The 24518-nt window shown below is 45.8% G+C and overlaps 1 protein-coding gene across 1 annotated transcript in view; it reads right to left on the bottom strand.

Moving 5' to 3' along the window:
• Window positions 1-24518, bottom strand: part of CALN1 (calneuron 1) — a 469501-nt gene that overhangs the window by 5191 nt on the left and 439792 nt on the right. The window contains 1 exon segment of the mRNA XM_008698565.1: window positions 8462-8618. Coding sequence (XP_008696787.1) covers window positions 8462-8618 — 157 coding nt within the window.

A 24518-nucleotide genomic window follows, 5' to 3' on the forward strand; every position in this document is an offset into this window, starting at 1 on the left:
ACAGATCTAGGAGTCAAATTTCTGGGTCATGTGCTAACTCTTTTTGAGGAACTTGAAACTGAACATGAAAATGGTAAGAATGCATCACGCTGCTGGCAGCCCTTTTTCTGTCTGTCTTTCCATCAGGCCTTGAGCTCCCTTTCCAGCCTCGTGGTTGACAGAGTAGGAGCCCTGAAAGTACATGGGGATGAAATGTGAGTTGGGGGGTGGATTGACACAGGAAGGCATAGAAGTGGGGTCTCTAGCTTTCTTGAAAGCTTGGTAGCAAGTCCTTAGTACCTGCAGACGTCTGGCTGCTACAACAGGCCCTGGGTTTGCAAGCTCTAGCAACAGACTCTTCCTTCTGCTTTCTTATTTTCACGGAGATTCACCCTGCTCCACTCGGCAAATCACAGGCAGTGACTGTTGGATTTTCTCGGGGAGACGGGCATCTCTACGGATTTTGCCACTGACCAGCTGGGTGACCCTGGATATATGGGGTTCATGATCCCTCTGGCTTCAGCCTCTTAGAAATGGGGCTGCATATCCGGAGGCACCGGCTCCCCAGTGAGGCAAACCAGAATCATAACAATTCTGATTAATTGCCCCCACACAGACCTATGTAAGTGATATTCCTGGCAGGGAGCTTGGAGCTCAGGAATGTTTAAAAACAAAACAATATCAAACCCATCTTAGGTGATTCTCACAATGAGCCAGAACGACCAGGTCTGGGAGCTATTATTGCTCTGTGATCCTTCCAGGTCCAACATTTTATGATTTTATGAAACTGAATATTTCCATAGCCTAAAGTGGGACTAATTAAGAGCCTCTGAAAGAGAATTTTCTATACATCAGTGATGAGGAATGCTCAGGTACCCCAGGTTGACCTGGGGTTGTCTTGACCTGAAGACAAGAGGGACGAGGTGGTCTCTGAGCAAACAGCAGTGAGGCTGGTATGTTTTCCGATGCCCCTTAAGGGGAACAGGGGCCACCTCTCCTTCCGGGGGTGGGAGCGAGCTCCTTTTCTACCACAAAATCATCTTGGGTTTCTAGTCATCACACAGCTGTATCCTGCTTTGAGGGTTCCACTGGGGACCAGGTGTTGTTTTGGCTTTTCCAACAGACCTTTCCTCTTCTTGGAACAAAATTCATCTTTTGGTTTGGGAACCTGTACCTCTCCACCTAGTGGAACTCTCAGTCCAGTGCTTTACCTTTCCCACTGCAGCAAACCAGACTGGCCAAGTAGAGTGAGCCAAGCTCTTGGCTTGGTCCAGGGCGAGACCCATGGGCCAGGCATGATTGATGGGAGCCCCTTCTTGGAATGGAGATGAGTCTTCAGAGAGACAATCCTGTCACTTTGGGGAGAGAGAGAATCTGCCCAAGAACGAAGCTGATGGAGAGGAAGGAAGGACAGAGAGATAGGGAAGGAGACAGTACGAGACTGGGGAGTGAGGAGGGGAGAAAGTCGCTTGAACTCTTTGGATCCAAGTCAGCCAAAGTTCAACCCTTTGACTTCTTGTCTTATCTGAGCCAGTGTTTTTTTTACTTTAAGGGGCTCTGGGTGGAGTTTCTGCTACTTGAAACTAAGAGTTTTGACCAGTACTTTTGGTAAGTCCAGTGTTGGCAATGACGACTCTAGGAATGAATGTGTCAAGAAGAATGTTCAAACCCTGCAAGTTTGGTCCCTGTCCTATCCTTCAAAGATGTGGCATTCTAGCTGTGGGTATTCACGATGTCCCCAGGGAAAAACATAAGACGAACAGAACTGGGGCTAGGGACCAGCTAACTTTGGTTTGTTGGTTTGTTTGTTTTGAGTGTTTACTACTGTGTTAAGCATTGTACAAAATATTCTCATGTGTTTACCTCACTTAATCCTCCTAACAGCCACATGAGGTCATTATGTGATTCCCATTTCACGGATGAAGAACATTAGGCTCTGAATATTTATTTAAGCGTCTCAGGCAAGTGACCGAATACACAGTGTGGCAGGATTTTAAGCCAGGCCTGTCCAGAGTGCAGAGCTGGAGTTCCTAATTTTTTTTTTCATTTTTTTTTGTGTTTTTTTATTATATTATGTTAGTCACCATACAGTACATCCCTGGTTTCTGATGTAAAGTTCGATGATTCATTAGTTGTGTATAACACCCAGTGCACCATGCAATACGTGCCCTCCTTACTACCCATCACCAGGCTATCCCATTCCCCCACCCCCCTCCTCTCTGAAGCCCTCAGTTTGTTTCTCAGAGTCCATAGTCTCTCATGCTTCATCCCCCTTTCTGATTACCCCCCTTTCTTTATCCCTTTCTTCCCCTACCAATCTTCCTAGTTCTTATGTTCCATAGGTGAGAGAAATCATATGATAATTGTCTTTCTCTGCTTGACGTATTTCACTTAGCATTATCTTCTCCAGTGCCGTCCATGTTGCAGCAAATGTTGAGAACTCGTTCTTTCTGATAGCTGAGTAATATTCCATTGTATATATGGGCCACAACTTCTTAATCCAGTCATCTGTTGAAGGGCATCTCAGTTCCTTCCACGATTTAGCTATTGTGGACAATGCTGCTATGAACATTGGGGTGCATATGGCCCTTCTCTTTACTACGTCTGTATCTTTGGGGTAAATACCCAGTAGTGCAATGGCTGGGTCATAGGGTAGCTCCATTTTTAACTTTTTAAGGGACCTCCACACTGTTTTCCAGAGTGGCTGTACCAGCTTGCATTCCCACCAACAATGTAGGAGGGATCCCCTTTCTCCACATCCTCTCCAACAATTGTTGTTTCCTGCCTTGTCAATTTTTGCCATTCTAACTGGCGTAAGGTGGTATCTCAGTGTGGTTTTGATTTGAATTTCCCTGATGGCTAATGATTTTGAACATTTTTTCATGTGTCTGTTAGAGCTGGAGTTCCTAACCAGCAGGTGTATTTATCAAAAACAGCTCTCCAGCTCTCTGTCTGGTGTCTCAGATTCTCATCCCTCCTCACTGATGGCTCCAGAAAGCTTTCCTCCAGGATTGCTGGGAAGAATTCCGAACAGAAGAAAAATCCCTTTCTTTCTGAAGCCCCAAATCTCTTTACACACTGTCTCCTGTCTCACTACCTGCCATGGACCTCAGCTACACCTTAAGCCCCTACCTTTACCCAAGGAGAACAGGTTTTATTTAGCTCCGGAGACAAACAGGAGCAGATGGTAGAGATGACATCTTATGCCCTTTTCATTTGGATGGGCCTGAAATACCCAATGTGCCTGGCCAGGCGATGGGGCAAGGCTCCCCCTCTGGGTGTGCATTTGACATCCTGATAGGAATCCTGCAAATTCAGCAGGGATGGCTGAGCTGGGGACCTTGGATTTGGCTGCACATTCTTTCTGACCTTCCAGTGAGTCCAGAAATTGTTGAATCTGGATGGGACCGTCATTGTCCAATCTTTGCATTGGACAGATGAAGAAAAGAAGGCCCAGAGAGTTTTTAAATAACTAACCCAGGGTTGGGGCACCTGGGTGGCTCAGTCAGTTAGGCGTCTGACTCTTGGTTTTGGCTCAGGTCATGATCTCAGGGTCATGGGATCAAGCCCCACATCAGGCTCTGCCCTCAGCAGGGAGTCTGCTTGAAAATGCTCTCCTTCTCCCTCTGCCCCTCCCCTTACTTTCTCTCTATTTTTTTCTCTCTTTCAAATAAGTAAATAAATCTTAACAAAAATAATAACTTACCCATATCTAGCCAACACAGGGCTGGGATTATAACCCACACATCCCCACAGCGATGCTTTGGGGTTTACCTGGCCTGTGTCACCTCCCCGGACATTTATTTCTCTTGTCCGTCATCCCATCACTGAACAGGGCAGAGCCGTTCTGCCAGCCTTTCACAGAAACTATTTATTCCCCCGTTGATGATTTTGCTTTACTTCCTTCTGCCATGCGTGTTGTCAGAATGTCTAGAAAAATCTGACAGCTGGTATTCCATTTAGGGACAACATTTGGGGGATGTGTCTTGAAAGGGCTCACACACTGTCTTTCTGCACTTCTACTCAACTTCCAAATATAATATGATTTCACTGGCGATGGAATGAAAAATGAGGACTGATGGAGTGCCATTCTGTAAGCACTCTGAAACGGCTACGTCTGGCCTAGGAACCCAGAGAAACAAATGAAGAGGCCAGCGCAGGGCTTTGTCAGAGAGCCCCGGAGTTTAAATCCTTACCCACGATTTGACTTTGGACAAAGGACCCCACTCTGCTGAGCCTCACTTCCCTCATCTGTGCCAGTGGGGCCGCAGAACTAATCTCTCAGGTTCGTTGCACATGTTGACAAATGACCAGCCTGTGGCCAGCACGCCGGGCAGTTGCCTCCTGTCCCTTTACCTCCTGGGCCGTATCAATGTGACTTGAGCAGTAAACATATTGGAGGCAGTAAATCAAACTTAATAGATAGTATAATTTCTTCTGCGACCCCTTAATAAGGATCCGGTGGCAGGCAGATAGATGATGCAACCACAAGACCACTCCATTTCACATACGTCAGCCACTGGAACCAAAGAATGAACTGCGAATTTGTCTCTCAGTGTCGCTGAGCTTACGTTGTCCAAAAGCAAAATGTCTGGTAATTGTAAGGGGTGAAACTGAAGCAAAACGTCTTAAAACTCTTACATCGCAAGGATAGTGAGTGGGCATTGTGGGTAGTCACGTGCTTTTGTATCTAACCCATTTTGGTCGATGCTGACCTATTTATTTTTCCCAATGGTTAGAACACAGTGACAACTGACACTTCCGAACACTGAGCATAATTTATCTGAAGAAGGGAATTCAAAAGGAACAGGGGGATTGGGAGGGCCTGAAAGTCATACTGAGTATTCTCACTGGATCCGGGCTGTATAGGCTGCGGGCTAGGGGGCTAGGCCAGAGAGCCCCGGAATTCAGTGCCATTCAGCGACCTCGTGCCCAGAGCACCCACCACATGGGTGACAGCCGGTCAGGTGCCTGACTCAATCCGAGGAATTTCTCAGCCAGAATCCAGGTGCAAATAAAGGAAAGGTCCCCTTCAGAGCCCTGGAATTCGATTCTTCTAGTCTCTTCCCTGCCTTAAAAGGGTTTCTGTAGGTGACTTCTTTTGGTGCTCCAGGAAAATGGGTTCTATGCGGGACATGAACCCCCAACTCAGAGTTTCCCGGAGAAGTCAGGAAAGCTTTCCTTCTATGTAGCTTGGAGTCTCTTCCTGTTGCCTCTTGTCCTTCCCCTGGGATAAGATGGAAAACTTCCTGCTTCCTGATGATCACAGAGCCCTGTCTTCCATAAAGATAAGGCAGATTCGAATGCGTCAGGGGCTGGTGTGTGTGTGTGTGTGTGTGCGTGCGCATGTGTGTACGTGCATATATCTGTGATCCGTGTTGACCTAAAACTCAAACAAATAAAGACAACAACATCAAGCCAAAAGGAAAACTAAAAGGAGAAAAAGAAAAACAGAAACCTCTCCCATCACGGGGGCCACAACCCCTTGGGCTCCTGGCTTATTTCTCCTTTATGTTTCCATTCAGATGGAAGGAAGGATGTTTGTGTCCTGACTCAGTGCACAGAACAGGAACACCTCTGTCCAAGTCTCAAGATCTATCTATAAAAGTGAAAATATAAGCACTGATGTGAAACGATGCTGGGGGCATGTGGAAGGTCTGTTCACATCTAACTGGCGCCGTGTCACACGCATTGCACAAATCCGCATTTCCAAAGCTCTGCCACACTCCAGGATCCCAGCCTTGACCCTAACCTTGCTGTGCTCCAAGCCATTTGATTAAATTCCCCCTCTGCCACACAACATCAGTTTCTTTCTCTTTTTTTAAGTTTTATTTATTTAATAGAGGGAGAGAGAGAAAGAGAGCGCACGAGCCGGGGGAGTGGCAGAGGGAGAGGGAAAAGCAGGCTCTGCACTGAGCAGGGAGCCCAACGTGGGGCTCGATCCCAGGACCCTGGGATCATGACCTGAGCCGAAGGCAGACGCTTAACTGACTGAGCCACCCAGGCGCCCCCAATACAACATCAGTTTCATTGACCACCTCCTCCTTCCTTACTCAGAGCCAGATGTGCCCTTTCAGCTTTTAAGGCAAAGACCTACACTTTTAGGGTTTTTTCTTTCTCATGGATTCCTTCTTCTGACATAAAGGAGGGCAGGACCCCCAATGCCCATGGATCTACCGGCTTTCTGGGTGAGCTGCTTTGTTTGTTTTTTGCTGCAGCAAAGTTTTAACAAGAGCAGGAAGGACGAGCTCCCCGGATGGAAAGGGAGGAGGTCAAGGTCAGCCACGGAGTCTCAAATGGACTCTTCTAGTCCTAGGGCACCCGGGGTAGGGGGGGACCTCAGTGCCTGTGTGGCATCTCTTCCTAGACAACTGTACCCAAAAATACAATCAGGGAAGCCCCTTCTTGAACAAAGAGAGGGCTGTGGGCATTAAATCTATCCACCAGAGACTCTGATCCTATCCGAGATTGGAAAAATCTTAAACCTGAACACAAAGCAATGAGCTTATGTTTGGGGCCAAACAGCAGGGACATAATAGTTAAAATACAAAACGCACACACAAAAAACAACTTTCTGACATGAAAACAAGCAAAATGGATTACGTCATCAAGGTTGCAGAGGTCATTCAAAAAAGCAGTGTACTGATTATAAAGCAATGTTTCTTTTATTAAATAAGACCACAGAGTTTAAAGCATTTAGTAATGGTGGCTGGAATTTATCAATTATCCCCCGTCCCCAAATGGTAGCTGTTGCCAACGTTATAGGTCGGAATCAATGAAAGGAGACTCAGTAAGACTTCTGTTTGGAAAAATCCCTCTCTCAGTCATTTACTTTATTAATGTATGAGCTCTTGAATAATAAAAAGAGATTGCTTAGAGTTCAGATTACTTCCCCGTGCACAGTCTGACCTTTCCCAAATTACTAAGACTTGTGACATTTCTCTGAACACAACAGTGATCCACAAACAAAGGGTCTTGTGGAAAACATGTGGAGCCCCCAGTGCTTCCATGATCTGAACACACAGTCTGTCATCAAGGAGGAATGAGACGGAGTGGGAGAGGCCAAGGAAAACTTATCCAAGTTTTCTCCCATCTCTGCCTCCCTCCACTCACCCTCCCTGGCCCCCCACCTGTCCTGCTGCAAATGGCCTTGGCTGTGGCCGTCCCGCTCTTGTGTGCCTCCAACTCAAAATACGGTTACTGATGCGACAACCCCGGAGTCACACGGAGGCCAACCGAGGCAGCCTCTGTACCGCTAATGGGTTGTTTGTCATTCACAGCATGTTTGAAAAATTTAAATTTGAATGTCTTTCCAAGGGGCGTTGCTCTCAGGTTTACGCCCGTTCCCACCCACCACTCCCTATGCCCCAGGCTTGAGTTCATTTCCTTTATCGCCTGGGAGTATGAGCATCTCCTCCTGTTCCCTCTCGTCCTGGCCTTTCATCCCACACACCTCACAGCCCAGACAGCACCCGTGGGAGCCCTGGTCTGAATGAGCCCCTGTGGCCACCTGGACTAACCCCGCCCCGAGTAGACTCCCTGACACAGTGCTCGGCGGGGTGGAATGTGGCAGCGCTAAGACCAGGCGGCCAAATGCTATTCTGGTGACTACCGGATACCTTACCCACTGCGTACACGGATTTCTTTAAGTGTTCAGAAAAAAGAATAAATAGAAGCTAATAGTTTGACCCCTTTAAGAAATCTCAGCCCCGAACAAGTTACAAATTGCTGGTAGCCTAATACCCTGTTTTAATGTAACTTAAAAATATATTTTTTTTCTACGCATCAGTGTTGTTACAAGCAGTTCTGATTGTCAAAGCGAGAAAGAGGGATTCAATTATTTAGCTTCCCTGGAACTTTCTACTAATTAGGGGATCAGGTAGGTGTTTTTTTTTTTCTTTTCTTTCATGAGCCCCCACAAATGGCCTCTCGAAAACCTTATTTCTTCTGGAACTAAGTGGTTAAGTTCACGAGAGTCCTTTCATGAATGGGGCTCTTTCTGGGGAGCACACAGGTAAGCCATTCCTCAGGGTCCTGAGAAGCAGGTGTAATTATCCTGATGTTCCCAGGCAAGGACGCCCTCAGAGAAGGCACACCTGGCGGCCAAGGTCACACAGTTAGCCACTGGACTCGATCCAAGTTTGCCGCCGGCCCAAACAGGCTGTGTACCACTCCACACGGCCCCCAGTAAGTAAAAGCAAACACCACAAACCCGCACATCTAATCACAGACCTCAGAGGATCACGGGAGGGAAGGCAGGGTCACTAGAGGTCCTTCAAAAATGCCGAGTTTGGGGAAAAAACAGAAAGAAAATAAATAACCTGCTACATCTTTGCAGCAAGGATCGTGTAGCCTCGGTCCTGGATTCTTGGCTCCCGTACAAGGCACTGCAGCCCCGACTATAAATGTATTTTCCATCTACGAGGATGTGGAGACGTGCGCTGCGCCCAGACCAGGTAGAAAGCAGAAGCAGGGTACCTACCTCCCTCAAACTCGGTTTGGCAGTTCTCCGACGTCTCCTGCAGGCTCTCCTCCTCGTTGATGATGATGTTCTCAATGTCCTTCATCGTCAGGTGGTCCCGGAAGGCGTGGTAGAGGATGTGTTTCAGCTCCTCCAGCGTCATCCTCTGCATGTCGAACTGTGGGGATAGAGAGGAGTGAGAAGGTCTTGGGCACACGGGGGTGAGAACCCAGCACGGGGAGCATGACCCATGGCCCTAACACCGCAAAGCTCCTTTCCAGGAGCTTCTTTCCGCTTTGCCAGGTAGCAGATGTGTTTTTCCATCCCGTTCAGCTCCAAACACGCTCGTGAACTTGCAGGGGACTTACTGGGAGTAGAGTGAGTGCAACATGTCCCCCTCCATTGAAAGTCCTGGAGGAAAAAAAATGCCACCTGCTAGTTTGGCTTCCTACTCACTCACCCAAGCCATCTGCTGTCACCTCCGTACACCCTGCACACCTCACGGACTTTGGACTTGTGTCACACTTCAGACAAGGCACACGTCTCTAAAGATGACACATCTCCCAAGGAGCCAGCCATTCCCATCTTGCTTTAAATAGGTAGCTTGTTCCGGGCGTCTGGGTGGCTCAGTTGGTTGAGTGTCTGACTCTTGGTTTCGGCTCAGCTCATGATCTCAGGGTTGTGAGATCGAGCCCCGCGTCGGGCTCACTGCTCAGTATAGAGTCTGCTTCTCCCTCTCCCTCTGCTCCTCCCCCTCCCACTCTCTCTCTAAAATAAATCTTAAAAAAGTAAACATGTATCTTGTTCTAACAAGATAAAATGCAAGTTCAAAGCCGTGTGTATGAAGAAGAGAAGCTAAAGGGCGGGTGTAGCTTCCCCCTGTTGTTCCTCCCGTCCTCCGGAGAGGGTTATACTCTCCCACTCCATTTCTGTCAGGTTCGGTCATAGGACTTTCTTGGCCAATGAAATGTGAGTAGAAGTCACATACACCACATCCTATGAAAAGCTTTAAGAGCCATTATGTGGTTCTATCATGTGCTCTTTCCCCTCCGCCATGAGAACAGCATGTCCCATGTGGGGGTGTTCCTTCTGTCTGGGCCCCAGAACAAGAATAAAGTGGAGAAGACCTGAAGATACCCCCCAAAAAGGAAAAGTAATGTGAGTAAGAAATGCCCTCTGTTGTTATTGGCCGTAAAGATTTTGGGCTTGTTTGCTAACTTGGTTTAAGTCAATAATACAAAAATCAATACACGGAAGCGACAGGCTACCATCACGAACTTTCTAAAATATGATGGTCCAGGGCCAAGTGGTGGGAAATGAGAAAACTGTTATGGGAGGCTGGAAAGATAAAGACCCATGTATGTTATGCAGAAGGACAACATTTGGTAAGTCATTGCCTGTGAGGACTTGAAGGACAGATATATGTCAAATGAGTTTAGGTAATTAGTTTGGGGAACAGCATGGTTGCAACTGGTTATATCTGACAGGGTGCCACAAGAAAGAGGTGAGCTCAGACTGAAAGAAGTTATACAGAGAAAGACAAATATTATATGATTTCATTATATATAGAATCTAAAACCAACCAACCAACCAACCAACCAACCAACCAACCAACCAACCAAAAAAACCCTGAACTCATAGATACAGAGAACGGCCTGCTGGTTGCAAGATTTGGGGGTGGGCAGTGGGTGAAATGGGTGAAGGGGTTCAGAAGGTACACACTTTTGGTTATAAAATAAAAAGTTCTGGGGCTCTCATGTACAGCATGGTGACTACAGTTAATAACACTGTATTGCATATTTGAAACTAAAAGAGTAGGTCTTAGAACTTCTCATTACAAGCAAAAAAGTGTGTAATTATGCGTGGGGATGGATGTTAATTTATTGTGATGATCATTTTGCAATATATATAAATATTGAATCATTATCCTATATATATGAAGCTAATGTAATGTTATATGTGAATTATATCTTAATTTATTAAAAAGGGGGGGAAAAAGAGAGATATGGTCAGGAAAGAATCGGTTGGTTTGTAAGCCAGGGATAGAGACAACTCAGAAATTCCTGGTCTTACAGAACAGAAAGAAGCAATTGTTTCTCATTTTCAACTAGGAAGAGAGAAAATTGAGAAATGCTATAAATAACAAAACAAATCTAAGCGTTCCTTATTAAAACCTCTGAATATGTTAAGTGACTCTCCGAGGAAACTCGTTAAGTTTAGAGAGAGTTATGTCTGAAAATAATTGTGGATGTGGCTATTAGCAGAAAACAATTGAAATCAAATAGATTTAAAAAAATGACTAAGTTTTTGAGAGAGCTGTACTGGGTAAGAGCCAACAGCCTGGAATTAAAAGACTTGATGACTGTTCAAAACTTACAATGATCTTTGGGCTCCCAACCTTTTATGGGCACAAGCCATTAGGAGAATAACCTACACAGGCCCCAAGCAAGACATATTCTCCAATGCCCTCATCAGATAAGTACTAGTTGACCAGCGCAAAGGACGGATCTCCCAGAGGGTGAAGCTGGGAACCATGCTTGAAATCATGCAATGAACTCAAAGCAGTTTCCAGGAAGCAGAACTAAGGTCTAATCAAGGAATATTCCTCACCCCAAGGTCTGTTCCACAAGAGTTCAGACTTGCTCCAAGCCTTTGATTGTTATGTGTCTTCCATTTTTCTTTTTCTGGATGAGATTGTTTGGGTGGTTAGCCTGAGTCTGTTCCACCCTTATATGCTAAGTGTGGTGGGGAGAGAGGAGGGGATTTTTTTTTTTTAGTTGTATAGTCTCCAGATTAGGAGAAGCCACACCCAGATTTAATGTATATCATGAGATTCTAGATCTTGAGTCTTATATGTTGTAATTGCATGGGACTTTTGGGTGTTTCCTTTGGGAAGGGCGGAGTAAATTTTGTGGCTGAAGGGAGGGAAATGAATATTTGTGAGCAAAAGTATGGGCTGTAATAGGTTTTATTATTTCCAATTATTTCTTTCCCCAACATGTGAGAGGACCCTATTTCCCTGCCCACTGATGTAAGGCTTTGGCCAATTAAAAGCCAGTGAAAGTCATATAAGAAAGTGATGGATGTCCAAAGAGAAGTCTCAAAGCTGTCTTGTGTTCTGCCATTTCTTTTCCCCTTCTGTCACAAAAACATTTACACCAAATACGGGCTGCTCCTTCATCCTGGCTTCTGGAATAAATACAACGTGGGGCTAACTCACAAAGGGGATGTGATTTAAGAGAAATAAACCCTTATGTTGGCCATGAAGCCTTTGGGAGTTCTGCAGTAAAACTCAGCCAAAAATGAGTACAGAATAATATTTTAAGTTTAGTCTGGATCGCAGTGAAAGAAAGCTCTAGACATTTTTCTTTCTCTGCTTTCTTTGTAATCAATCCTTACCTTGCTTTAAATATGCCCTTATTGTAACAAATGAAATGAGGTCACTGAAATTTGCTGGAAATTTAAATGACTCAAGTTCAAAGCCATTTATATAAGTAAGAACAAGTGAAGTAGGGGGTGTAAAGTGGATTTGTTTTCTGCATCATAGTTTATTGACTATAGAGTGAATTATGAGACACACTTAGGGTTGACCTGCCGTCTTATTGCCCCTTAGCTTTGATAGGGGAACATGTGGTTGTTAGCTTGGGTGCTGGGAGAAGGCTGGCAGGGTGACGGTGATGGACATCACAGATGAGAAAATTTGGACACCCTCCCACCCAGTGTGCCACAATCAGAGACAAAGAGTGACAAAATCAGAGAGACTGAGAAAATAAGTAAGCATTTCCTGGAAGACCAGCTGAAGGGCTGGAAGCCTGGAGAAACCCTAACCAGCTGAGAATTCATGGAAAATCAGAAATTAGGTGAAAAGAATCAGCCAGAGTCTGACAAAGCGAAGACAAGATACAGATTCCAGAAATCTCTATTTTCCTTCTATTCAGCCATCTGGGTCATCTTTTAATAACAGGATGCTAATATTTAAACAAAATTAATTAAGTAGGATTCCAAGTTTTCTATATTGTCAGCATAGATCTCTTTTATAAGTTTGAAAGACATCACTGTCAAACACTATGGACACAATGCCAACAAGTATTCCTTCCATTATCAGTCCTGTAGCTTTTAAATTTTTCTTGAGTCAATTTTGGAATTCTGTATTTCTTTTTCAGAAAACCAGCCAAAAGATTAGCATGTAACTACACACATTTAAAATTTCTCTCAGTACTTCTGATATCCCATTTTGTATTTATAATCCTACTTGTTTTTCTTTCTTCTAGGTTTGGTTTTTGTTGTTTTATTCTGTTTGTAGTGAATCATGATTAAAGAATGCAGCCTGTACATCTGTTAGTTTCTAGGAACAGAAGGAGTTTTCCATTATGATATCTCTGCAGGGTCAACTACACGAACATATTTATCTTCATTAATTATATTATGTAGCCTTACATTTATAATCTGCCATCTCCTATAACCTTATTTTTCTGGGGACTACTTGATTTGTCAAAGACCATGGGTCACATATTAAAGTCTATGAAGAGAACTGTATCTTACAGTCCTAATATTACTTGAATGGGGCTATTCCTTTGTGCAAAAAAGGGTGATTTCTTAATTCAGTAGTTATTGAGGCTGACTCCATGCCAGACACTGATGGAGATGCAAAGGTGAGCAAGACATGAATCTTGCCCTCCAAAGATAATCCAATAAGTGATTTTAATTCAGTGTGTTAGGAGCCATGACGGGGGAAGCACTGGATGGCTTGGGAACCCGTGAACAAGGCAGCAGGTTCTAGAAGGCTACCTGGAGGACAAGCATGCAAGCTGAGACCTAAAGGTTTGCCAGGTGAGTGGGGTGGTAGGAGGGTGGGGGGAAGTGAGGGGAGAAGGACATGGTGGCCACAACTCATGGCCAAACCAAGACCTAGGGTGTGAAAGCTGACGTGTTCCATGAATGGCTATAGGTTGAGTTCTTCTGAGGACTGGGAGCAGTAGAAGGAGGTAGGGGATGAGGGGAGAGCTGCGGGGAGAGTGCTAATCAGTAACAGCATACAACGCTGTGACACGATGTCCTTTCACATTGTTGTGAAACCATCACCACCATTCATCTCCAGAACTTTTTTCGTCTTCCTAAACTGAAACTCCACATCCATTCAACACTATCTCCCCATCCCCCTCTCTGCTTCCCCAGCCCCTGGCAGCCACCATTCTACTTCCTGTAGACAGTCTAACATGAATCTGACACCTCATATAAGTGGCAGTGTTTGTCCTTCTATGACTGGCTAATTTCACTTAGCTTCATCCGTGTTGCCTCCACCCGTGGCTACCGTGAATAATGCTGCTACGAACGTCGGTGTGCAAATACCCGATCGTGTCCCTGCTCTCCGCTTTCTTGGGTATAGACCACCCAGAAGTGGAGTTGCTGAGTCATATCGTAATTCTAGGTTTCATTTTTTGAAGAATGGAGTTTTGTTTTCTCTTTTGGGTAGAATGGGGTGCACCTAAAGGATCTTCACTGGAGAAATGATTTCATCGAGTTTGAGCTTGAGAAGAAATATGCTTGGTGTACAAGGGGCAAGATGGCCAGAGAGGAGGCTACTGAAGCAACAGGTTTAGAAACTGTGGTGGTGTTGACCTAATGTTCTAGGCCCAGGAGAAAGCCACTCCTGCCTGAGGTGACACATTAGCAAACCAGAGCTGAGATAACTTTTGCGTCCTTGTAATGTTCCTCTTGAGAAGTTCAGTGCATCCAGTCAGCCGGCCACCAAGCCAATGCTGGGCCTTCTCCCCCCAAACAGGGCTCACTGTGTGTGTCCCCAGCCAATCAGACATTTCCAATTTTTCTCTTCCTTGTTTCCTATGCATTATCCTATAAAAGTTTCCTGTCTTCCGCCCCATTTTGCATTCTCCGAATGCAAACTGTCTGCTTCATGAAGTATGAAAGTTTGCTTTCATTACCTAAATTGTCTTCTTCAATCACTTCTTAACAGTGGGCTATGGTGACAGAGAGAATGAAGAACCATGTAAGAGAGCCACGTAAGAGTGTGACTGGCAAGACTTAACCATTCATTGTGTGCGGAGCGTGAAGGGGAATGAGCCAATCAGGATGACGCCTGCGTTTCTGTTCAGCTGGAGGGAACACAGAAAGACCAGGCAGAGAGAAAGGTGACCAGGTGAATTCTGGATTTGTGCCCGGGAGGTTCCTGAGGGACAGCCCGACAGAATAGCCCAGGAGGATGTCTAGATATGGGCTAATGATATGGCTTTGGAAGTCATTTGCATACAGGTGATAATAAAAGTCATCAGAAAGGAAGAGGGTCTGGAGTATGAAAAAGCCCTGGAAAGGCATTGGGAGGACATCAAGATAAACAGGTTACAGCCTCCATGATAGAATGGGCAGGGTGTATGTGATACTGTGATTTATAATACGTGTATATTTTAGTCTTCCATTTAGTGTTGCTGGTTCCTGGCTCACAGCTCCCAAAACTCTTGGAATTTCTGAAGTGATAAGAGCATCTTTTGTTTCAGTATTTGGTCTCTTGTCCTCAGTTCCTGCAATCCCTTCCGAGCCACAAATGGGTGTCTTGTTATTCGCAAGCCCCTTTCAACCTCAAGTAAGTTTATGTTACTGAGGTGACCTTTGGAAATCCCTCCAAGATGGAGAGCTGGTTGCCAGGGGAACCAATCATGTAACTTTCAGTCCCTCCCCCTGATTTCCGAGAGGGAAGAGGTGCTGGAGGTTGACTCAATCAGCAATGGCCAATGTTTTAATCAACTGTGCCTATGTTATGAAGCCTCCATAAAAACCCAAAAGGAGGGGATTTAGAGAGCTTCTAGGTTAGTGAGCCAGGACACTTCCATGTGCCCCAAATCCCATGAGGACAGGAGCCCCCTTGTTTGGGATCTCAGCATACATCTCTCTTTATCTGGCCATTCATTTGTATCCTTTAATAACCTTTGCAATAAACCAGTAATCTAGTGAGTAATCTAAGCCATCTAACTGGTTTGTGAGCCACACTAGCAAATTAATGGAACTCAAAGGAGGGTGTCCCAGGAAGCTTTCACTTACAGGCAGCTAGTCAGAACTATGGGTAACAATCCGGACTCGCAATTGGCAACTGAAGTGGAGGGCAGCCTTCTGGGTTGAGCCCTGAGCTCCTGGAATCTGATAACATCTCCAGGTAGATAAGGTCAGAACTGAGTTGAACTATAGGACACCGAGCTAATGTTGGAGAACTGCTTGGTAGTGTGGGGGAAAACACCTACACATGGGAATAGGGTACAGGACTGTAGTATACCTTCTACCAATCTACACAGTCAGTCATTAAAAAAATATTCAAGTGCCAAAAAGAGACCAACAAAAAAAACCCAGACTCTTAAATAGAGAGAGAACAAACTGGTGGTTGCCAGAGGGGAGCTAGGTGGGGGTATGGGTGAACTAGGTGACGGGGATTAATGAGTACACTTATCATGATGAGAGCCAAGTAATGTATAGAATTGTTGAATCACTATATTGTACACCTGGAACTATATATAACACCATGTGTTAATTATACTGGAATTAAAAATAAATAAAAATTGAAAAACAAAAACCTAGGAGTCTAAATTTTCAAGAGATCAGATTATTTTTCGGATCACCTGTGCTGTCAAATGATACTAAATTTATCAGGCATATATAATCCAAAATAATTTTTTAAAAATTTAAGTGCCTTCTATTTGAAAAAAAAAATCTGTTTTTACATCAATATGGCTATGCTTGTTTTCTTTTTGAATGGATTTTCTGCTAGATTTTTGTCTCCCCCTCGGTTCTTAAACTTTCTGTGTTGTATTAAAAACATGTCTCTTTGTTTTTATTTTACTGTTAACTATTTTTAGAGAGGGAGGGAGAGGGGCAGAGAGAGAGGGTGAGAGAGAATCTTAGGCAGGCTCCAAGCCCAGCTCAGAGCCCAATGGGGGGCTTGATCCCAGGACCCTGAGATCATGACCTGAGCTGAAATCAAGAGTTGGATGCTTTAAACAAACGGAGCCACCCAGGCGCCCCTAATACGTATCTCTTTAAAAAGGCATGTGTCTTATAAAGAGAATATCTCTTGTCTCTTATAAAGAGAATAGAGTTGGATTAAAAAAAATCTAACTGGAGATTCTTTGTCTTCCAAAGGTAGAAGCTAATTGCATTTTTATATTTTATAAACATGTTTGGCTATACTTTTCTTATTTCAAGTTTGGCTATACTTTTCTTATTTGGCTATACATTTCTTATTTCTTATTTCATTATTTTCTTATTTCATTTTATATTTTATAAACATGTTTGGCTATACATTTCTTATTTCATTTCCAGACTTCAGCTTTCCCTATGGTTTCCTTGCTTTTTGTCTTTTGCAAAAAATAAAAAATAAAACCCCAAACCTACAGTTGTCCTAGTTTTGATTATACTGGTGGATATCTTTCCATTTATCAAGTGCATTACTTAAGCCATAATTTCTTACATTATTAAATTCAAAAAATTAAATTGCATTTTCTCATCTTTCCTTGCAAATGATAAGAAAGTTTATAATACCTTTATTTCCAACCTGTTATCCAACACTTTACAGTCTTGGTAAGTTTAATTGGAGATTTATTATGACACATTTCCTACCATGTGCATTTTTTCTAGAATGGTGTTTGGCTTCTGCATTTAATTTTACAACAAAATTTATAACAGCTACTGCCACTTCATTGTATTTAATTGATTTCAATGCTCATTTCCATTTTTCTGTAACTGTCCCAACCCTGATTTTCATCCAAATATCTGCTAAGAGAACTTTTAAAAATAGTTTGATAATGAAGCATTTGTGAACACTACGTTTTCTGAGTTCTCATAATCTGATAATACTTTGTTCCTACCATCTCCTATGACAAGAGACTTAGCTTGGTATAAAATTCTAGAATCACACAAATCTTCCCCTTGAGGTTCTGATGAAACTTCTCTGAATCTTCTATTGTTTAATGTGGGGGAGGAGCAAAGAGGTCGCGTGGTGGTCTAAATTTTTAGTTGGGTGATCATTTCTTTTTTCTTCCCGGACACCAGTAGTAATATTGCATTATCCATGAAATTTTAAAAATGTTTTCCACGCTGTGTTAAGTTATATGTTTTTGCAGTGATCTCAGCTGGAGTTTTGTGAGGGGGCTTTTAATTTTTACACCAATGTCATTTTCGGCTTCCTGCTATTTCTGGACAACCACTTTGATTACTGTCTTGTCTTAGGTCCCTTCCTCTGGAACACACACAATTCTAAAATCTCTACCCGTTGTTTCCATATTTCCCACCTTTTCTCTGATTGTTTTTTTTTTAAAGGATTTTATTTATTTATTAGAGAGAGAGTGTGAGAGCACAAGCAGGGGGAGGGGCAGAGGGAGAGGGAGAAGCAGACACCCCACTGCACACGGAGCCCCATGTGAGGCTCAATCCCAGGACCCTGGGATCATGACCTGAGCCAAAGGCAGATGCTTAACCGACTGAGCCACCCAGGCGTCCTCTCTGATCATTTTCATCTCTTTGTTTTGTATTCCACATCGCTGATATTTTCCCCATTGTTAATTCTGCTCCTACTCTCTCCAGTGAAGGTTTTCATTCTGCAATGTTGTTTGATTCCTTCCACTCTCACCCTTTTAGTCCATTCCCTTTGTGCCCAGACTGTTACTGTTGATTTTTTTAAAAAAATTGATCCATGGGTGCCTGGGTGGCTCAGTTGTTAAGCGTCTGCCTTCGGCTCAGGGTGTGATCCCGGAGTCTTGGGATCGAGCCCCACATCGGGCTCCTCTGCTGGTCGCCTGCTTCTTCCTCTCCCACTCCTCCTGCTTGTGTTCCCTCTCTCACTGGCTGTCTCTCCCTCCATTAAATAAATAAATAAATAAATAAATAAATAAATAAATAAAATCTTTAAAAAAATTGATCCAAAATATCTTGCATTGCTTTTAAAGTTTAAAATATTAAAGAACGTCAAACAGGCATCTTCTACGATTCTTCCCTGATGAACTTTTCTGAGGCAGCCTCTTTCTTTGTATCCTTTCCCTTAGGCATGCTCTGTTGTAATTAGTCTGATGGTACAGTTGCTGTGGTTTCTGCGTACCTGGAGGTGAATGAGATCATGCGGGACTTGCATGGAAGAGACCAGGTGGGATGTCTCAGCCCCTTGCTGCCTGGCTGGTGGTGCGATCTGCTGAGCAGTCAGGAGCTGTGGGTGTCCCTGAGCTCCACCTGCAGTTCCCGGGCCATTCCTCCCTTTGTGGCTGCTGATTCTCTCTTGCTCAGGAAGCATGGTTCTTTCAAGGTGGGAACACTGTTGCACGTCCTCCTTTAGCCTAACATAGAGGTTCTAGAGTGTGTTTCCTGGACCAGCAGCACAGCAGCACCTGGAAAGTGGTCAGCAGTGCAATTTCTCCAGCTCCTCCCGCACCCCACCGCCCAGGCCTACTGAATCAGAGATGCGGGGGTGGGACATAGCAATCTCTCGACAAGGCCCCAGGGGATTCCCATGCTCACTCAATTTGTACAAAGATACATGAAGTTCTAGTACAGAAGGGAGGCCCAAGGCATGCTGCCCCCAGGTGGCTGTCTACCATGGTGATGGAACATGCCAGTCCTTCACGCTCTGCTCTCCACATCATTGAATGCTGGGAATCCTAGTCTCTAAACAGCTGCATAAACAGAGGAGTTGGTGGGACCCATGGGTGCCTGGGGTTTCCGGAACTCCTTATCACTGCTCTTCCCATGGGAGTTCTTCGTCTGTTCATGGCCTTTGCCAACAGATGCTGGGCACTCTGAAGGCATGCGCAGTGTCTAGTCAGTCCTTTCACAGAGCCTGGCCCCAGCCCGATGCAGGAAAGATGTTTGTTGAATGAGTAAACGTGACCCCTCCCTTTGTTCCAAGCAGAGTCTTTCTCACGTGCCTTGCCTCCCCGCTCAAGGTCCCTAAATCCCAAATCCGACAGAAGACCAAGAAGAGTCCCTGTGCGATGGGACTTCCCATGTACGGATTCTCTTCTCGTTTCAAGGTGCATGAGCAGAGTAACTGAATGTATTTTCCTGCTGTGAGAGGAAACTCAGGGGTGCCCAAGTCTTCAGCGAAGTCCTGAATTCTTGATAAGATGAAATTCCCGGCTGCTGGAAGGACAGAGTTCCCTAATCTCTGCTGGGGGCTCTGCTCTGTAAGGAGACTGCAAGGCTGGGGCCCCCGGCTTCCCCGACCAGATTTTACGTGGATCCAAACTCCCTCATCACAGAGGGTGTGAGATTAATTTGACGACATAGTTCCTTCTCCTCTGGAGAAAACAATGGGCTACATAATCTCTGGAACATTGCCCGCTACTATTCTTTTCTCCACCCATCTGCAAAAGGCATCATCCTACCAAGAGAGCGCTGCGCCAATCAGTGGGTTAGAGCTTCTCAACCACGGGGTGGGAGTGTGCTCCGAGCACCAATGTGGCAAGGCCACACAAGGCCATTAGATCTGCAGCGCTTCCTGCCTGTGCCTTCCCTTTCATGCTTGGCCCCACACCATGGACAACACAGCTTTCCTGGTCTAACAAGCAGACCTCCTCCTGCCAGGCTCCACGATGTTCCCACGTGGGGAACTGAACAGGGAGACTGGAACGTAAGGCATTGTGAGACCCCTCCCACCACGAGCAAAGGGGCGGACACATCTGGATCCTGGACAAGACGAGCAGGCTGGGCAAAGGAATGGGAGGTGGCTGGAGGTCCTGAGATGCAACAGCGGGTGTCAAGCCCATGATGGAACCATCTGATTCGTGCAGTTTCCCCACACTTGATGCGGGGGTGGGGGGAGGGCAGGAGGACAGACAGAAGGAGTGTACCGTGTTCTGCAGTCCTACAGGGAATCAGCTCAGGTTAGCACGGGGACTGGGTTGTAGCACACGGCCCAGCCTCTGCAGACGCCCCCTGGAATGCAGCGGTGACTCAGAAAAAGATGGAAGACCCATCCTCACCCTAAAACTGAGATGGAGTACTTATTTACTGCCACATTCCAGAAGAAAATGTCTACTAACTGTCAGACCTATGGAGCAGACGTGTGGCTCAGAATTGATGGCTGACATTGAAAAAGCTTTGCCCTCTGGAAAAGACTCACCCTTCCGAACGAAAGCAAGGCGCTGCTCGGCCGACCTGCCCCGGCCAGCACCACGGCAGGTGCCCCTCCCCAGTCCCTGCCCCTAAAGGAGCTCAGACCCCAGCTCCAGCCTCTCCCAGCTGGTCATTCTCCTTCTCCTCCTCAAAGGCCATCTCCGACAGGGCGGCTCAGAGGGGACACTGAAGTGGCCCATTTCCCACTGCCCACCCTGCGCTCAATGAAGCGTGATATGTATTTGTGGTCCCTACCTTTGCTCCCATGTGGGGCGGCTCGCCCTGCCGAAGGAGCTATGGTGCCTCCAGCACCATATTGCTTAGAGAGAGTGGTCCTGAACACAGAGCAGCCACAGCAGCGCGTGTGTGAATGAGCTGGTCCCCGCCCACACCTGCTGACATGGTGTGGCCAGAGTCCACGGCTGCTTTGACTCAATGTGGCTTTTGTCTCGTCATGGAACCCAGGCTCCACAGTAGATGTGTTTCACTGCTGTCTGGGTAAAATCTAGAAACTGGCTGTGCCTTTCTTGATGAAGATCTGTCGACAGAGAGAACCTGCCTGGGATCTGTGCCCATTGATAGGTCCTCTGGCTGCAAATCTGAGATGAGAGGTCCAGTAGGACCGGACCGTTTGGATGTCAAATGCCTAGTTTCCGGTTTGACTGTCTGGGAGCAGGACGGAGGAGAGGCTAGATGTTAGGTAAGCTTCCTCTGTGACAGGTGCATGGCTGGCCTGGCCCCGCTGGAGCCTCACGTGGGTTACTGCCCTGGAGCAGGCAGGCTACCTCAGGCCCATTTCACAGACGAAGACGTTGAAGCTCAGAGAGGTTAAGTAATATAGCTGAAGATAAGGAGCAAGGGAGTGAGATCTGTGATTTCGAACTTAGCACACGCCTCCTGCTCCCCTCTGCCAGGGCCACACACTCTGCTGCTTTAATCTGAACTTGGACTTGGGGATGTGCACCTCGCTCTCCCCGGTGTGGTTCTTAAAACGTGCCGGCCAGGTTCCCGCCTGTGACGGGGGACAGCCACGGGTCAACCTCAGACTCTGACTGTGGCTGGGATATTTATTTTCTCTGCATGTTTTTTTTTCTCACTTATTCAACAACTATATACTGAGAACGTACTAAGTGGTAGACATTATTCTAGACACTGGGGGTGCACCAGAAAATGGGACAGAGAAAATTCCCTGTCCTCACGGAGTATAGTTGGGACAGACCGAAAGTATGGAAAGAAAGAAGTGACCAGAATGTCAGATGGTGAGGAATGTTGTGAAGCCAGGAGGCTGGGGAGTTCTTGGCGGGGGGAAGGTGGTGGTGGTAGTGGTGGTGGTTCACTTTTAAAAAAGGGAGTCGGGGGGGGGCCCTGTGGGATGGCGCCGTTTGGGCAGAGACATAAAGGGGGTGATGGTGGGTGGAGCAGCTCTTTCCGGGGAGTACAAGTTCCAGGTACGGGGAACGGCTAGTGCCAAGGCCCTGAGGCAGACACATACTTGGGGTTTGGGCTGGAGGGGCTGGGGCGCAGGGAGCAAGGACACACTGTTCTGTAAATAATACGTCTCACGGTAAGAATCAGGAAAATGTTTCTCCTTTTAAAATGGACATAATCGCTGGACTGCAGTGCCTTCCCTAGGGTAAAATTAAAGGTATCGTATCTGAGTTCAGGTCAAAGGGGAGGACACTAACAGCTCTCCGCTCCCACTCTCCACTGTCATGGTGACTGGAGCCTTGGACTGAGTAACAATTCACTCATCGCGGTAACTTTCCACCAGCGTGACCTGTCCCACTGGAGAGAGAAGTTGTGAGACTCCAGGGCACAGAGTTTTCTGGCCCTCCTAGAAGTGGCTGTGGTTGAATGACAGCCCCAAAGGTATCTACATCCTGATCCCAGGATTTGCAAATCGGTTCCCTTATGGGGTCAAAGGGACTTTGCAGATGTGAGCAAGTGAAGGACCCCGACATGGGGAGATTATCCTGGACTTTCTGTGGGGGCCCAAGGTGGAATCACAAGGGTCCTTATAAGGGGGAGGCTGAGGGAGGTTGGTCGCAAGAGGACAAGGCAGTACGATGAAGCAATGATGGCATAGAGAGGCAGGAAGGGCCACACGCCTGGAAGACAGGTGGTCGTCAGAAGCTAAAAAAGGCAAAGAAACAATGTCACCCCAGAGCCGTGAAGAAGAACACAGCCATGAGGACACCTTGATTTTCACCCAGTGGAACTGACTGCAGACTTCTGATCTCCAGAACGCAAAGAGTATACATTTATGTTGCTTTAAGCCACAAAGTTTGTGGTGGTTTGTTATGGCAATAAAAAGTTTTATGATTGGGTTTCGTTGATAAAATAAAGGCATTTTGCTAAGAGTTCACCCAGGTCTGGGAAGAACTCATCTTCGGGCATTTGGACACAAGGGATGCCGCAGTTTGTCAAGCGGGGGGTGGCCCAGGTACTGGACCGTCCAGTTTGGGGGTCAAGGGTAAATTGTGAACACTCTCCTGAAACACGGGGTCCCATGAGACTCAGGCATGGTCCCCACTCCACGCAACCCCTGGGAGTTATCTGAAGTCTGCAGTGTCTGTGGGTGATGAACTGGGACAATCGGAAACAAGCAGGAGGCCTAGGAAAAATGTCTGTGTCCGCACAGCAACTCTTGAGAATAAAAAACACCCCCTTGCGGATCTAAAGGGATATGGTGAGGCTCCAAGGGGTTCGTGTTATTAATGTGAAGTAGTGTTGAGGGGAGCATGTATGACACATGTGAAGGTAAAGGCATAATGAAAAACCAGTGTGAGTGTGTGTGTGTGCACATGTGTATGTGTGTGTGCGTGCATGTGCGTGTGCGTGTGCGTGTGTGTGTGTGTGTGTGTGTATGTGTGAGTCCTCAGTAGGAATACACTGAGAAAAGTCCCATGACCTTGGTTTCTATCCAGACACGGTCATATAATGGCTGTGTGACCCAGTCAAAGTTTCTGAACTTCTCTGTTCCTTCGTTTTCCCCTATGAAATCTATAGTGTTATATACATCATAGGGTTGTTATGTGGATAAAACTCCTTTTATTCTAAAATGCCCAGCTCCTTGTACTTTATATGTTTCGCTTGCCTGAGCCTCGGTTTTGTCGTGGCAGAAGTTACGTGGATCCAATGTCACCTGGTCAGGTATCACACAGGTAAGGCTCAACTGATTCCAAGCCCAGAGTCTGATTCCCACCCCTTAGGCTACCGTGGCAGTTCCGGAAAATGAGATGAATCAGCTGAGTTCTCCGTATCCCCATGCAAATAAATGCAGATAAGGGTTCAGAGTATTGGTGCCAGTGGTTGATAGGAATGGACTAACGGAACTATAATCAAGGATGGATTCTGCCAGTCACTAGCTGGGCGTCCGCGGGCAGGCCACTTAAATAGCTTGGAATGTGTTTCTTGATCCATTTAATAGATAACAATAATACTAATAATCAAATGATAAGAAGAGTAATAACGAGGTAATAATAACAATAATTGTAAGAGATTTGGGGAGCATAAAATAAAATAAGAATGTTAAATCTTTTTAACGAAAACCGCAAGGTGATACGAATGTGAGACATCATTTTGATAGGCCTATTAATGATGTGATATCCAATATCATCTCTGTATTTAGGCTCATAGACCCCATCTCTGCTCCAGGCTGGAAGCTGAAGTCGGCCGACACGTAATTCTGTCTGAGAGCTGTGAAATTTAAGCTCCTCGTGGCTACAGCATACCTGCTTTTTTCCCACATTTAAAGACTGTCATTTAGGCTTTTAGGATTCTCTTGACAGCTTCCATCTGGCATTCAGCAAAGCAGTAGGATGAGATGTCATTGCATTACTTGTCTCGTTCTGGAGCGTTCCTTTTACCACGCCCAGGACCCCAGACAAATAATTCTTAGTGACTCTCTTCAGTTAGAGAGGAAAGCCATTTCCAATGGGCTGGGAGTTGGGGGAGAAGGGCCAGGCAGCGACCA

The sequence above is a fragment of the Ursus maritimus genome, unplaced genomic scaffold (genome assembly GCF_017311325.1).
Source record: "Ursus maritimus isolate PB19 unplaced genomic scaffold, ASM1731132v1 scaffold_2, whole genome shotgun sequence".
In the NCBI taxonomy this organism is placed as follows: domain Eukaryota; kingdom Metazoa; phylum Chordata; class Mammalia; order Carnivora; family Ursidae; genus Ursus; species Ursus maritimus.